The sequence below is a fragment of the Loxodonta africana genome, chromosome Y (assembly GCF_030014295.1).
Source record: "Loxodonta africana isolate mLoxAfr1 chromosome Y, mLoxAfr1.hap2, whole genome shotgun sequence".
In the NCBI taxonomy this organism is placed as follows: Eukaryota; Metazoa; Chordata; class Mammalia; order Proboscidea; family Elephantidae; genus Loxodonta; species Loxodonta africana.
Window position 1 is genome coordinate 18,658,137 of NC_087370.1, and position 16,528 is coordinate 18,674,664.

Genomic DNA, 16,528 nt, shown 5'->3' on the forward strand with positions numbered 1-16,528 from the left:
GGACCTCATACCACCAAGAAAGCACTGCCAGGAGCAGAGCACATCCTTTGGACCTAGGGTACCTGTGCGGAGAAGCTCCTAGTCCAGGGGAAGATTGATGAGAAGGCCTACAGAGAAAGAAAGCCTTTCCTGGAGCCCATGCCCAGAATTTGGACTTTTAGCCTACTTTACTGTGAGGAAATAAATTTTTCTTTGTTAAAGCCATCTACTTGTGGTATTTCTGTTATAGCAGCACTAGATGACTAAGACAGGACTCTCCTCCAGAGCTCTCAGGAAAGAACACAGCCCTGAGGCACCTGGATTCTGTCCAGGGAGACCCATACAGACTTCTGACCCCCAGAACTGTGTGATAATACATTTGCATTGTTTTAAGCCTCTAAGTCTGTGATCACTTGTTATAGCAGCAATAGAAAACCATTGCAGCGCATAAACATGATTTTTTTTCCTACTTCCTTTGTTTTGGATAATAACTATTCAGAGAACTGGTGTAATTACTTGAGTTCACTGAACAGATGAGAAATAGTTGACAGAAATTTGCAACTCCTTGTAAGGAGAATATTGAATAATTAACACTTATCCTGGGTAGTATAAGAAGCACTGTAGACATTTAGTACAAGAAAAATTTAACCTTTTTCATAACTAAAACAAGACGGGTGAGTTTTGGCTATTAAAAAAAATTATAAATACAAGTGTGGAATGCTCAGGGAGAAAGAATAAAAGTGGGTGAAGAATAGGAGCAAGGGGGAAAAGAAAATCACCTAAGTGAAAGAAAATGAACCCTCCTTCTGTGTAGGGAGCCCCGTTGGCGCAATGGTTAAAACGCTCGGCTGCTAACTGAAAGGTCAGTGGTTCGAACCCACCCAGTGGGTCTGTGGGGGAAAGACTTGGTAACCTGCTCCCGTAAAGTTGACAGACTAGGAAATCCTATGGTGCAGTTGTACTCCGTCACGGGGAGTTGCTATGAGTCAGAATTGACTACAGCAGCTGACAACCACAACTCCTTCCAGGGGTGACACTCGTGAACATGAAGAGAAAAGGCCAGTCAGGGACGTGCTGTCGGAGGGGGTTCTGTGCCCAGAGGGTTATGCTGACTGCACTGGACACAGGCAAGGAAGAAGAGAAAGCTACCTGCAGGACTTTCCCTTGCATGGAGACTGGAGGGCCCTGAGTTGCAGACCCCAAGAATGGAAGCAGCCAGCGACGTGTAACTCTGAGACCCCCAAGGGATTTGCAGACCTGCCCTGGACACACAGCCCTGGGTCAATGTCCAGTATGTGTTGTGCATAGGCTGCCATGCCTTGGGGGCCAACTAGACAACACCTATCTCTTCAGAAGGAAACACACAATCAGGAAATGCGAGTGAACTTTAATATTAGCCTTCAGCAAAAAACCAAGAAAAAGCCCAAACCCGTTGCCATTTATAGTGACCCTTTTTTTTATAGGACAGAATAGAACTGAGTTTAAGATGGGTCATGATCTTGGAAAGACTGGAGGAGATAAACTTGAATCTGTCTTTGAATTCCTGTGTAAGACACCAGCAGGTTCTGTGTACGCAGCCAGATTCTCAGCAAGCTCCACAGTAAATTTCAGGCACAAACGAAGCTCGTGGAGAATTTATTCTCTAGGGAATCTCGGCCACATGATTTTCTAAACACGCCTTTTCTAGAAAATGTAAAATGAAAAGAAAGAGTTGGAATGTGCATTGAATATGTACTTGGCAATGTTTTATACAGTGGCTCCAGGAAATAGCTTTTATTGTTGTCATTGCATATTTAGTGAGAATAAACAGAAATGGAATTAACGGGCTAACGTGTGTATAATGTTGAAAGCATTGGACCAGGTGATGGGGCGTGAATGGTAGGTCACTGCTTTCTAGAGCAGTTTCTCAACCTTAGCATCACTGACCTTTAACTAACCTGTTGCCATTGAGTCGACTGCGGCTCATGGCAACCGACTCTGTGTCAGAGTAGAACTGTGCTCCATAGGGTTTTCAGTGGCTGATTTTTTGGACGTAGATTGCCAGGCCTTTCTTCCTGGGGCACCTCTGGGTGGACTCGAAGCTCCAACCTTTTGGTTAGCAGCCAAGCACATTCACCATTTGTACCACCCAGGGACTGTCATAGGGACTGCCCTGTGCATTGTAGGATGTTCAGCAGCATCCCTGGCCTCCACCCACTAGATACCAGTAGCATCCCCTTCTCAAGGTGTGACAACAAAAAAAATCTCCAGACACCACCAACTGTGTCCTGGGGACACCTACGCCAGCACTTTTAGAACCACTACTCTAGATGCGGGGCCCCTGGGTGGCGCCAAAGTTCAAGTGCTCAACTGCCTACCTAAAGGTTGGTGGTTTGAACCCATCTGATGGCACCGAGGAAGAAAGGCCTGGCAAGCTGCTTCCATAAAGATTGCAGCCAAGAAAACCCTATGGAGCAGTTCTACCCGGTAACACATGGGGTCGCCATGAATGGGAGTGGACTCCATGGCAACCAGTTGGCTTTTTTTGGCTCTGGATGCATTGAAGTTTGTTGATAAGGTAAGTCTCACTGAGAAGACAGTGAGATGTAATAAAAGTACGCGTTTAGGCGCAGTATTTGCTTACGTGCCCTTAGGATGTCAATCTTTATCTCCTTCCTTAGAAAATCCTATTTGCTCACCATAAAATGGCAGCAAGCTGACTACACATGAGGAAAGCCGCTTAGTCCGTAAATACCCAAAGCTAATTTCCCTCGTAAACTTAGTTTGGTATACAAATCATCAGCCCGTATAAAAGGGGAGAATAAGATATGACAGAACAAATACATTGATTTGGAGGAGGGGCAGGGATGTTCCAGCTCACCGCACTTTTCATATCTTTTAGGAGGACTCTCACTGCTATTATCTGCAGGAAAGTAATTGGATAGCATTTTTCATCCAAACACCTCCAGCCAATTCCAAGCATTAACTTGTGAACTTCACATTATACTTCAACACAGAGGGAAAATAATCTTGGTTCTAAGGGCAGTGATTTTTTTCGCAGGGCACATATGTCTTTGCGGCATAATGAAATAAATTGTTATTTATAGTGTCTTTGGTCCTTTAAAGAACTCTAAGTACTGTAATTTCGCAAAATGTGTACTATCCACAAATTATTCCAGTTATTGCTGTGGTGGAAAGTTGCATTTGCTAAATAACTTCATTAAATAGCTGCATTGTGCTTGCAAAATGTGCCTAGAGTCCCTAATTGTCTTCTTTAAAAGAGTAGCCAATTGATGATAGGGCCAAATGTAGTTAGGGTAAATGCAATTACCTTGACTGTAAACAAACTTTCTCTAAAAAAAATACCCGTTGGCCCATGCTGTCACTGCTGCAAGTCAGCTTGGCCGCTGAAGTATGCTGGCTGTCCATTGGCAGTCCCCCCATTGATTGGCTAACTAGCCTTCAATCAGTCGCCGATGGCGATGCTCAGTTGTACTTTGGCTCCTTGTGAAATGGGCTCATTTAATGTGACGTCATATCATTCTATCATGGCGCCCATTTAAAGCCAAGATATTGAGATAGATGCCTTAGCAAGGTAATGTGTCTGCATGGACTCCTTATAAACATTTGACGCATCTTACTCAAGGTTATCATGGCACCTTTGAGAAATATAACTAAATAAAGAAGGCATACGTAAAAGCAGCTGCTTTCCCCTTCATTCCTGCCGTGGAGAAGGGAGCAAAATATACAGGAATTTGTGGAGTACCTGCCCTTTAGACGGAATATAAACAACAACAACAACAACAAAATTAAAAACAGCTTCCCTCCAGATGACCTCAGCTCTTGGCGACCTCGTGTGTCAGAGTAGAAATATGCTCCATAGGGTTTTCAGCGGCTGATTTTTCTGAAGTAGATTGCCAGGCCTTTGTTCCGAGGAGCCTCTGGGTGGACTCGAACCTCCAACCTTTTGGGGAGCAGTGGAGCATGTTAACCATTCACCACCTGGGGACTCTTAAGTATAAATCGGTTGCTGTTGAGTTGAATTCCAACTCACAGCGACCCTATAGGACAGAGTGGAACTGCCCCACAGGGTTTCCAAGGAGAAGCTGGTGGATTTGAACTGCTGACCTTAACCACTGTGACACCAGGGATCAATGTAAATGGTGCAGAAATAAACATGGCAAGAAATGGGTTCCAGCTGTGTCGCATCGCAACTCAGGATTTTCCTGTAGAAATTGCGTTATACTGCTGAGTGGGCCTATAATTTAGTTGCAGCTCAGAATAAATAGGTTCTTTGAGAGCTGACCTCAAAACCATACCTATAATATTGTTTCTTTGAGGAAAATGCCTTCTGAGTTCTCCACAATTCTGAACGGATGAGTTTCAAGGCCACGATCCATTTCTGAATAAACAAGTTGGGGGAAAAAAAACCGTGAAATCTGACAACAAGCAGTCATAGAGTCTTTGCTCATCAGCTGAAAAATTGTAGCTGAAATACTCAGTATCTCATGCCACATCTCGTCAAATAGAACGCCAGCAATGGGGAAATGGTGCCGCAAAGAAAAACACGGAAGTTTCACATAAGCTGCTGGAACCCAGATTCTTGCATTGGAAGGAATGGTTGTTTCCTGAATGGGAATCTTTTTTGACTTTCAAATGGAAGATTAAGTATAATTGGTGTCCCTAACTACCACCGCCAGGCACTTGTCGGAAACTCTATGGGGCAGTTCTACTCTGTCCTATTGGGTCGCTATTAGTCGGCATCAATTCGATGGCACTGGGTTTGGTTTTTTGTTTTTCAACTGCCACCGCATCGTTATACATCCTAACTGAGTGACTAGGACATAAAATGTGTTGCTCTTGCAGCAACAGCCTGCTGACGTCAGATAGAGCACCCCTGAGCGGCACGGTAATAGGCGGGGGGCTTGGTCTTTAGAAAACAAGAGTTCAGTTTTAAAGTGATCTTACAGTATGTATTAAAACGAAGAAACTCAACCCTGTTGCTGCTGAGCCGATTCCAACTCATGACCGCCCATGTGTACAGAGTAGAACTGCACTCCACGGGGTTTTCAATGGCTGTGATCTCTCAGAAGCAGATTGCCAGGCCTTTCAAAGAATCTCTGGGTAGATTCGAACTGCCAACTTTTTGGTCAGTTGCTGAGTGTTTAGCTGCTTGAGCCATGCAAGGAAGCCACAGTATATGTTACAACATTTTAAATCATCTGTATGTATCCATCCTTGCTCAGGCATTTAGACTTTACTTAAAACTTTAACGTGGTTGTCTAAAATTGAAATGCTGATTTTACTCTGGCGAAGTTGGTTGATTCAGAGAGCATTGTCTGATACCTGTCTCTTTAGGGTCCTTTCAGATATTAAAAATGCTATTTTTTTATTTAAGTACATGCAGTTGTACATTTAAGGAGCCCTGGTGGCTCAACAGTTAAGCCATCAGCTGCTAACGGAAAGGTTGGCGGTTCGAACCCACCCAGGGGCTCTGAGAGAGAGAGACCCAGCGATCTGCTCACATAAAGATGATAGGGTAGGAAGCCCTGTTCTGTCACAGGCAGTCACTGAGTTGAAAATTGACTCAAAGGCACCAAATAACAACAACAATTGTGCATTTGCAGTACATGGAACTTATTTATTTGTGTTTTACAGTAAAGACTACATGAAATATATAATGTGAAGGCTAATGCCTGTATTCATGACCCGTTCCTTTGTTTTCTGCATCCAGGTTCTCTTAGCCAGCAGCTTCGTGCCGGTGTATGCAGGCCTAAGACCGGTGGAATACAAAGGCCAGGTAACGCTGTTATAACCAAAGGCTCGCCGGCGATTCCCACATGAATACATTCCCTTTGCCCGATCCGATTCCGTAATTTTTCTGGTGATCCAAATCAGGTTATAGAATTTTTCATAAATCGTTTTGTTCCTGTTTTACAGAAGATGAAATCAAGTCAGGGACTGTGGCAACTTATCAAGATAGAGTGGGAATAATTGACTGGGATTTTGAAACCTTTCTTTTGAAATCTTTATCTTTTTTTTAAACAAGTAAAACACGTTTCCTCCCCTTGATGTTGTTGTTGTTAGGTGTCATTGAGTAAATTCCAACTCAGCGACCCCACTGGCAGAGTAGACCGTCCCCACAGGGAGTCCTAGGCTGTAATCTTTCAGGAGCAGGTTGCCAGGGCTTTGGTCCCTTGGAGCTGCTGGGTGGGTTCAAAATGCCAACCTTTCAGTTAGCAGCTGAGCTCATAACCACTGCACCACCAGGACTCCCTTATCTTGACCTAATAAAATCTTATTCCCGGCCCCTTCCAGGAACTGCTAAAAGCAGAAGTGTGACGTCAGGGCGGGAAAGGCGTGGGCTGGCCACGTACCTGGCCTCCCCCAAATAGTGCTATACTGCATTGTCATTCTGGCCCACCCATGGGACCTCGCCTGCTGGGCAAGGGTTCCTCTTCTCCCTGGTTCTCCTTCATGACTCCAGCTCCCTAGCTCGGTTTATCACTGGGGGGCTAGAGCGTGTTTTATTCAAGGAGAACGCCCTCTTTGGGGATTGGCGCTTAAGGCAGAATGCAACTTCTTTTAGGGAAATTACGGTGTCCATCAGTCTGACCTCTGTTCCCAGTGCTGCCCAGAGATCCCTAAGCCAGCTCCACTTTGAGTTCTGCATTGTGTTTGCTCTAAAAGTTCGCCACCCTCCCCATGCTTGCTCCCCCAGTACAGATGGTGAGGTGTTCGCCTGCTAAACGAAAGGCTGGTGGCTCAAGAGCCCACCCAGCAGGACAGCAGAAGAAAGACCTGCTGATGTGTTTCCATAAAGATTATAGCCTAGGAGGCCCTATGGGGCAGTTCTAGTTTGTCACATGGGGTCACTATGAGCTGGGATCCACTGGGCAGCACACAGTAACAAACAGATTTAACACATGGTGTCCCTAGCTGGTAACCGAAAGGTTGGTGGTTCGAGTCCAGCCAGAGGTGCCTCAGAAGGAAGGCCTGGCAAACTACTGCAGGAAAATCAGCCACTGGAAACCCTACGGAGCACAGTTCTACCCTGACGTACATGGGCCACCATGAGTCTGAGTTGACCGGACGGTGACTGCTTAATACGTGTTTATTCATAACTGAATGCATGAAAATTGTATACATGTCATTCATTCATCCCTTTTGAGGGCCCAGAACAGTGCCCCTACTCAAGGAATTGATAGCCTCACAACAAGGAGTGAATTTTGACAAATCCCTTAGCTGACACCGTGAGGGAACCACCTGCGCTGATCCAGTTGGTCCTGATGCTCTCCTTTTCTTGAGCCCTCCCAGTCTTTCCATCCTCTTCTGTGTTTCCCGTACTGTTCTTTGCGCAGACCAGTCTGTACTGGGACAGTTGTCTAAAACGGACAGATGAGGAGGCCGAGGTAAAGAGGGACTCATGGACTGATGAAGGTCACGTAGATAGTCAGAGGGAGAGCCTTGGCGTGACTGTTAGGTTGTCTAGCGTAGACATTTAGTTATTGGTCCCAGGCACACAGTGAGCTATTAGCAGAGATGCACTTAGCAGTAACAGTCCAGAGTGTCTCTGCCGCCAGTTAGAAACAAGATACCCAATGCTTAGGGATTTCCTGATTTATTTTAACAGCAACATGAAATAAGTCAAACATCAGCCCATGGGATACTATATCCCAGAGCTAATAGACACTTCGTTGGCAAAGAACATATGATCTGATTTGTCATTTAAAATGTTGCCTTTTTGGCATGTCACACTTTTAATTACATCACTATTTTAAAGTAAGTTACATAGTATTTTCTCTCTTGTTAGATGAGTAAAAGTCAACATTTTGTGTTTCAGTTTTGAGTATACTTGAAAAAACTATCAAAATCAGCTTTATATTATGAACTTTAACTGTGTACCAGAAAAGCCAAACCCATTACCTTCGAGTCGATTCTACTCATAGCGACCCCGTAGGACAGAGCAGAACTGCCCCACAGGGTTTCCAAGGTTGTAAATCGCTACAGAAGCAGACTGCCACATCGTCCTACCTCAGAACAGCTAGTGGGTTCGAACCACTGACCTTTCGGTCAGCCGTCAGTCGCTTTAACCACTGCATCACTACGTTTAATTGTGTAATGATCTAAAATATAATGATTTTATTTCAAATAACTGCTTTATAATGTACTCTAATCATGTCAAAATGGCAGAATGGTTAAAAAAAAAAACTCTAAAATTACCATGAAAAGGGGGTTGTGAGCTCAAAAGTCACCAGAACTCCTGATACGGTCGGTAAGTTATGAGGCAGTGACTGAAAATATGTGATATACACCTGGTATTATGAAGCGCTGGGCTGCTAACCGGAAACCCTGGTGGCATAGTGGTTAAGTGCTATGGCTGCTAACCAAAGGGTCTGCAGTTCGAATCCACCAGGTGCTCCTTGGAAATTCTATGGGGCAGTTCTACTCAGCCCTGTAGGGTCGCTATGAGTTGGAATCGACTCGACGGCACTGGGTTTGGTGTTTTTTTGGTTTGGGCTGCTAACCAAAAGGTTGGCTGTTCAAACCTGCCAGTTGGTCCTCCGGTGAAAGATGTGGCAGTCTGCCTCCGTAAAGGTGACAGCCTTGGAAACGCTATGCGGCAGTTCCACTGTGTCCTTTAGGGCCGCTATGACTCAGGATCGACTTGACGGCAACGGGTTTGGTTTGGTTTTACACACAGTATTAACCGATATTAAGGAGGTGGAGGAGCCCTGGTGTTGCAGTGGTTAAGTGCTCGGCTGCTAACTGAAAGGTCGGCAGTTCAAATCCACCATCCGCTCCTTGGAAACCCTATGGGGCAGTTCTACTCTATCCCGTAGAGTCACTATGGGTCGGAATTTATTTGGCAGCAATGGGTTTGGTTTTTTGGTTTAAGGAGATGGAAAAGAGAGGATGGAATGAAGGCCAGAGCAGAACCAAGAGCTAACAGCCCCATATGTTCAAGCGCTATGCTAAAAACTCTCCTTTTTTAATACTAGTACAGTATTATGAAGGGGAGGGACATAGGGTGGAGGCTCCTAGTTTTCGTCCAACATACACGTTCCTTTTTTCCCTTTGAAACAGAACCCCAGTGTGTAGGTGGGTGTTTTGGTGTATAGCTAAAAGACTGTGTGACCTAGCCTCAGTTGTAATGACAAAAAAAAAAAAAAAACCCAAAAACCAAAAAGCATTGCCATCAAGTCGGTTCCAACTCATAGCAACCCTTATAAGACAGGATATAACTGCCCCATAGAGTTTCCAAGTAGTACCTGGTGGATTTGAACTGCCGACCTTTTGGTTAATAGCCGTAGCTCTTACCCACTATGCCACCAGGGTTTCCCACTTAAAACTAGTTGTGGCTAAATGTTTAAGTGCTAGCCAGTGAGGTATAGCTGAATTACTGTGGGGCTTTCAGGAAGGGGGATAGTGCATTTTTCTCTCCTTTCTGCTCCCTGGAACTTATATGTGATGACTGGAGCTCTAGCAGCCATCTTAGATCATGAGATCCAAGATGATACCCCGCTGATGGCAGAATAGTGAGGGGGAAGGAACTTGGGTCCTGAGAGATGTTTTGGACCTGCCTTACGAGTTTGCCTGCCATGGTACTTTTAACAGAAAAAAAGAGATAAAACTTTTGTTGTTATTATTACTGTCTTTTAGATGTGACAGAGTACAATTCTGTTCTGGGGATAATTGCCTTCATTTTTAAAGAAAGCTGGAATGTAGAGGCATGAATCTACTTCCCTGGGGTAGCTGAGCTTGAAATGAGGCCGTTTTCCCCAGGATGATCACTAATGGTTGTAACTCTGCTGTGTCTCTGTGTCGTTGTTGGTTTGCTCTCAAGTTGGCTCCAACGCATGGTGATCCCATGTATGACACAACAGAATGTCGCCCAACCCTGCTCCATCTCCATGAGCTTTGATATGTTTGAGTCGGTTGTCGAGTCTATTGTATCAGTCCATCTCCTTGAGGGTTCTCCCCATTCTCGCCGACCTCTACTTTACCAAACACGCGTCTCTGTAGTTCCTTTTTAAAAATATGTCCCTCATTTTATTTCCATCCCCCCCCCATCCCCACTTCTTGAGAATGTGACTGGAAGAGTTGATGTTGTTGTTAGGTGCCGTCGAGTCAGTTCTGACTCCTAGCGACCCTATGCACAACAGAACAAAACACTGCCCGGCCCTTCGCCATGCTCACAATCGTTGTTAGGCCTTAGCTCATTGTTACAGCCACTGTGTCAGTCCATCTCTTTGAGGGTCTTCCTCTTTTCCTCTGACCCTGTACTTTGCCAAGCATGATGTCCTTCTCCAGGGACTGATCCCTCCTGATAATGCGTCCAAAGTATATGAGACGTAATCTCACCATCCCTCCTTCTAAAGAACATTCTGGTTCTACTTCTGAGATTTTTTTCGTTCTCTTGGCAGTCTGTGGTATATTCAGTATTCTTCACCAACGCCATAATTCAAAGACTTAAAGCTTACAGCCTTGGAAACCCTATGGGGCAATTCTACTTTGTCCTGTGGCGTTGCTATGCATTGGAATCTACTCAACGGCAACGGGCAATCTTTACGGAACCAGATCGCCAGGTCTTTCTCCCAACAAATTTGCTTTTGAAACTCATTTTGCCCAGGTGTTTTTATGTCCTTGGACTCAGCTTTCTTTCGAGGACAATGGTGGCTTGTTATGAAAACTAAAAAAACACAGCAAAATGCTAATAGCGTAGAAGCCATGCAGTTATTTTCGTCCTGAAGAAGATTCTGGAATCATGGAAGCTCACGCAGTGGCTACCAGATTATGGAATGCTGCCCATGTGGTGAGAATGTGGGAATGGTTTGTGGGAATACGGGGCAAGCAGACCGACAAAGCATTTATGGAGAGGATTATTAAAAATACAGAGTTTCAAACTATCATGCCGTGACTGTCGTTAGTTGCCCTCGGGTGGGTTTTGACTCATGACAACTCCCTCTGTGCAGAGTAGCACTGCTCCGTAGGGTTTTCAAGGCAGCGACCTTTCAAAAGCCCGTCACCAGTCCTTTCTTCTGAGGCACCCCTGGCTGGATTCAAACCACCAACCTTTTGGCTAGTAGTAGAGCGTTTAACCATTTGCGCCACAAAGGGGCTTCTAGACTATCAGTAGAACATGAGATATGTATGTTCCCGTTTGAGGTGAGGTATATTTGTGGCTGTTAACCCCTGTGTCCAGAATTTCTGGAAGGTCAGCACGCCCGAATGAACTAATATGTGGTTGTTTGGAGTGACGTATTTCACAAGAGCTCGCATCACTAGTAAGATGTGCTGGGTACAGAATACCTGAGCTCTTGGGATACACTGAGGCATCGTGGGTAACAGAGGAGCTACTACCAGTGCCAAGTAGCCCTGGTGGCGCAGATGGTTTGTACTCAACTGTTACCTGAAAGCTGGGTGATTTGAATCTGCTGACTGCACCACGGAAGAAAGGCCTGGCAGTCTGCTTCCGTAATGATTACGGCCAAGAAAACCCCATGTAGCGATTTTACTCTGTAACACATGGGGTTGCTATGAGTCAGAATCGACTCGATGCCAGTGGGTTTGGTTTTTGGTTTTAGTGCTACTGCAAACTTAACAAAGTCCTTTGATAAGCTCTACATTTCCCCTAGTCATTTGCTCAGTCAGAATAAAGAGCTCAAGAGAGCCAACAAAATTTGGAAAAAAAGATTTCTGTTCCCTGAAATGGCAGTCATTAACCCACTAGTAGATTACAGCAGTTTTCAGCTTAATGAGCCAAACTGCCCTTCTTTTCACTCATTTGAATAAGTCAAACAAGCGCTTACTTAGTTATATGATGCATGGTACATATTTTTAATTTTCCTTGATGAAACCTATAGGGATCTTTACATCACTGGTGACAGGTTCTGTTGAGAATACGGAATGAGATGATTTCCAAAGGGTTCTTTCTTTCCTCCAGGTATTAGCCTATTTGACAAATTAGTATTTACACCCAAAGCAATCAGGGGGGAAAAAAAGCAAGCTCCTATTATACACTGTTTATATCAGTAAATAAGCAACTAACGCACCTGTAACCAAAACCAACCCATTGCTGTCGAGTCGATTACAACCCATAAGGACCCTATAGGACAGAGTAGAACTGCCCCATAGGGTTTCCAAGGCTGTAATCTTTACAGAAGCAGATTGCCACATTGTTCTCCTGTGGAGAAGCTGGTGGGTTCGAACCACCAACCTTTCCGTTAGCAGCCGATCGCTTGTACACTGCGCCAACTAAGAGACATATACACACATACATAAGGAGCCCTGGTGGAGCCATGGTTAAGCACTTAGCTGCTAATCTAAAGATACGGCTGCTCGAACCCACTCAGCGGCTCCATGGGAAAAAGACCTATTGATCTGTCCCATAAAGATTAAAAAACCAAACCCACCACCATCCACTTGATTCCAGCTCACAAGGACCCTACAGGACAGAGTAGAACTGCCCCTGTAGGGTTTCCAAGACTGTAATCTTTACAGGAGCAGATAGCCAGGTCTTTTCTCCCACAGAGCGGCTGGTGAGTTCAAACTTCCAACGTTTTGGTTAGCAGCCAAGCACTTAGCCACTACTCCACCAGGGCACCTTCCATAAAGATTCGCATTGGCGTCAAGTTGATTCTGACTCATAGTGACCCTATCGGACAGAGTAGAACTGCCCCATGGGGTTTCTAATGAGTGGCTGGTGGATTCCAACTGCCGACCTTTTGGTTAGCAACCTGAGCTCTTAACCAGTGCGCCACCAGGGCGCCCATAAAGATTACTGCCTTGGAAATCCTATGGAGCAGTTCTACTCTGTCACTTGGGCTAGCTATGAGTCAGAATCGACTCAACAGCAACTAAGAAGAACAGAATATACGAAAATGTGTGTGTCTGTATAATACATGTGTGTTACATTCTTTTAAAAATAACGGCAATATACAGATTATACAGGCCAGCTTTATTTTAACCTGGTCTACTTCTGTTTTCTGCTCCACCAAAATGCAATTCCCTAAAAAGATAAGTTAAACTCAGCTGTATTTCTTTCTTTCTTTACTTTTTTCCCCTTAGGGGAATCAGTACCTGTCTAAGGCAACTGTAAACAATACTATCCCAGTCAGTCACCGGCAGCTTTGGAAAGAAAACCGAGTAAGGAAGCCTTAAGAAAGAGACACTTTAGAAGCTATCCTCCTCACTGCACCCTGGGTTGGATAGCACAGCTTTGCTTTCCTACATTGCATTTTAAATGTATAAGTGAAATGTAGTTTACACACTTCTCAGTTAAAGATTTTGTGTGAGGGATTCTCAACCGTTACCATGGTGGATGGACGGACAGACGGATGATAGATTTAGATGATGGATAGATAAATGATAGATAGGTGGATAGATGGATATAGATGATAGATAGATGATAGAAAGAATAGAGATACAGCCATAGATATAGAGATATATCTCATGTCCTCTGGAGGATATCTTTAATGACAGACATGACTTCAGGAATTTCACCTGTATTTCTGTGTGTTTGCTTATTGCTGGAGTCCATCCTGTAAACATGTAGGTACATGGACGGATGGAGCCTCTTAGCCTCGGAGTCGATGGCCTAAGGAATGCTGTCTTTTTGCTTCATCAGTAGTCATTTCTCAGCATGCATTTGTCACTATAGCACGGTGATGGAGAGGCTGCTGTAGCACCGCACACACCTCGAGCATCCCATCCTCCTATGTCCTGGCCTTGTGGCTGTGCTTCCATTTCCTTCCTGTAGCAGCTCCTCTTTCCTGCTCTGTGCTCGCCCTCCTTGGAGCTGGGGCTGACAGCAGCACCCCTTCTGAGTAAGGTTGTTTTTTACACAGCCCTTCCCATTCTTCTTGGCTTTAAGGATGAATGCCCTGCTTGATGTACTCGGGAGCCACTTTAGAAACAGGGGTTTGTGTTCTTCTATTCACTTTTTAATCTGCTGCAGAAAATGCTGATTTCCAATTCTTATAATAGAAACATCACCTCCCGTGGTGGTGGATGTTTTGTTCCATGTCAGCAGTAAACTTGACTTTCCACTTGATTAAATAATGAATCCCAGCCTAATTCCACCAGCCTTCTTATGCATATGGCATAATCAGTCAGACTTTAGGTGCCTGTTGTGTAAAATCATTCACTTAGAGCTTTTGAACAGTTGGAGAGATCTTCTGATTCTGTCCAGAGCTCTCTACTGTATGAGTAAATCACATGTGTACAGAAATTGGTTTTGCTTCTCAAATAGATCGCCAATAAAACAGTTGTTGTCAATTGGCCCTCAGTCAGTTCCGACTCACGGTGACCCCCGTGTGACAGAGTCGAACTGTCCCATAGGGTTTCCTAGGCTGCAGTCATTTCGGGAGCAGATTGACAGGCCTTTCTCTTGGGGAGCCACTGGGTGGGTTCAAACTGCCAACCTTTGGATTAAAAGCCCAGCATTTAACTGTCGTGCCCCCAGGGCTCCTGCCACATAACGTTCTGAAAGCATACCCTAGGCGTGGCTGTTTGTAGAAGGACAGACCATCAAGTGGAGACATTTTCCTGCCTCATCCTGATGTGGGCACTTCTGTCTGCAGATGTGGGTTGATGGCGGCTTCACCAATAGCCTCCCCATCCTGCCTGTGGGCCGGACAGTGACCATCTCGCCCTTTAGTGGACGCTTGGACATCTCGCCGCAGGACGAAGGGCAGCTCGATCTGTACATCACGGTCTCCAAACAGGACATAATGGTGAGACATTTGCTTCAGCAGCACGGGAAGCGTCCTCATCCCCACAGAGGCCCCACAGAACTTAATATGGCCCCCAAAACCTCGGAGACTCGTTGGTGATGCTTTGTGCAAATTGTATCTTCTTAACAGTGTGCTTTTAATATTTCCATTCCGCAACGTGCACCATGAACACATGACTGGGCCCTGTAGGCTGCAGACGTGCAGTCCTTTGACTATTCGTGAGCTGTTTGCATAGTCTTTCTTTTTCTTCACTTCTTCAGGCCAGTAAACTTGGTGGAGTTTCAGAGCCAATTTTAAATTAGATCACTTATTTGTTTAAGAAGTTGGAGATGATTAAGTATATAAATATGGGGGACAAGCATGGGGACCTAAATGAATCATTTACATTAAAGAATCGATTACCTTAATCTAGTCTAGTCATTCCCGATGGGGGGTAGGGGGGTGGGGTGGCAGTTTTATCTTCCTAGGGGACATTAGGCAATGTCTATAGACATTTATGAGTGTCACGAATTGGGCAGATGCTACTGGCACCTAGTGGGTGGAGGACAGTCATGCTGCTCAACACCCTGCAGTGCACAGGACGGCCCCACAAACAAAAAAATTATTGGACCTGAAACGTGCACAGTGCTGAGGCTGAGAAACCCTTACCTAGTCTATAGGTGAAGTCAACTTTATATGGTTACTTTTTTCTACTGGTTTCTGAATTAGCAATTTGATCTGTGGTAAGAAAGTGTAGAGTATGCAAACCAGCATGTACTTGCCTGTTCTGTTACACCCTGTAGCTTGACTTTCTGTCTTTCGGTTCTAGTTGTCTGTGACCAACTTGGTGAGACTCAGTCAAGCCCTTTTCCCACCAAACAAGAAGAAAATGCAATCACTGTACCAATGTGGCTTTGATGACACCATTAAGTTTTTACGGAAAGAAGACTGGTTTGAATAGAAGGCTTGGAAGTTTATACCACAGAGCAGATGTCTGACAGTTTTTGACAGAGGTTTCCAATTAAATGTTCTGTTAGTTTTTATTTTTAATGTATCAGGAGTTTGTCAATTAATAAGTAAGGAACTAAAAGACGATTTATTAGAATTTGATAACATTGTGAACAAGGCTAGATTCAGCAGTCGTTTGGGTTTTGTGTGTGTGTGTAGTGAAAATACGCATAAGAAGGCTTACGTCTTCTCCACAACTTCCACAGGTACTTTTCAGTGACATTGATTACACTCTTGAGGTTGTGCACCCATTCTCTCTATCCTTTCCCAAATCATTTCCCCACCATTAACACAAACTCATTGCCCCTGAGCAAAAACTGCCCCCTCTTTCCCACCTCTGCTAACCACTAATAATCTTTGGTTTCTATGTATTTGTTTATTTCATACAAGTGAGATCATACAGTATTTGTCCTGTTGCAACGGATGTATTTTGTTCAGCATAGCGTCTTCAAGGCTTCTCCATACCATAGTGTGTATGGGGACTTCATTTCTCTCTATGACCGAGTAGTGTTCCATTGTGTGATTGATAGTGTGTGTTTTGTTTATCCATTCCTCTGCTGATGGACATGTAGGCCGTTCAGGTGTCGTTTTCAGAGAACGATGATGTCCTTCTGAAAGCTGTTTAAATTTAGGAGTGCAGGCTCTTTGGGAAAGCCAAGGAATGGTGGAAGGGGTGTGATACCTTGAGGATCCTCCTGGGGACTTTGGCCGCACTCTTTTGACATAAAACATGGTACTTCCTTGAGTTACTTGTTTCTGGTAGGGCGGAACGGAAGGACCAGCGCTCTTGGGCTGAACTGGGCCGAGGAGAGACCCCGCTGTCCAGGGCACTAATGGTGGCAGAG

At 44.7% G+C, this 16,528-nt stretch overlaps 1 protein-coding gene across 4 annotated transcripts in view; it reads left to right on the forward strand.

Moving 5' to 3' along the window:
* The window catches only part of LOC100659288 (patatin-like phospholipase domain-containing protein 4), a 100,790-nt gene that overhangs the window by 22,908 nt on the left and 61,354 nt on the right, over positions 1 to 16,528 (forward strand). For 2 of the 4 annotated variants that reach the window (XM_023539679.2, XM_003420631.4), the window contains 3 exons: positions 5,693 to 5,758; positions 14,544 to 14,696; positions 15,505 to 15,818. In XM_023539679.2, the coding sequence (XP_023395447.2) occupies positions 5,693 to 5,758; positions 14,544 to 14,696; positions 15,505 to 15,636 (351 nt within the window). In that variant the 3' untranslated portion in view covers positions 15,637 to 15,818. Of the gene's footprint in view, positions 1 to 5,692; positions 5,759 to 14,543; positions 15,060 to 15,504; positions 15,819 to 16,528 lie in introns of those variants that run through there. The other 2 variants (XM_064278724.1, XM_064278725.1) reach the window with 2 other exon arrangements.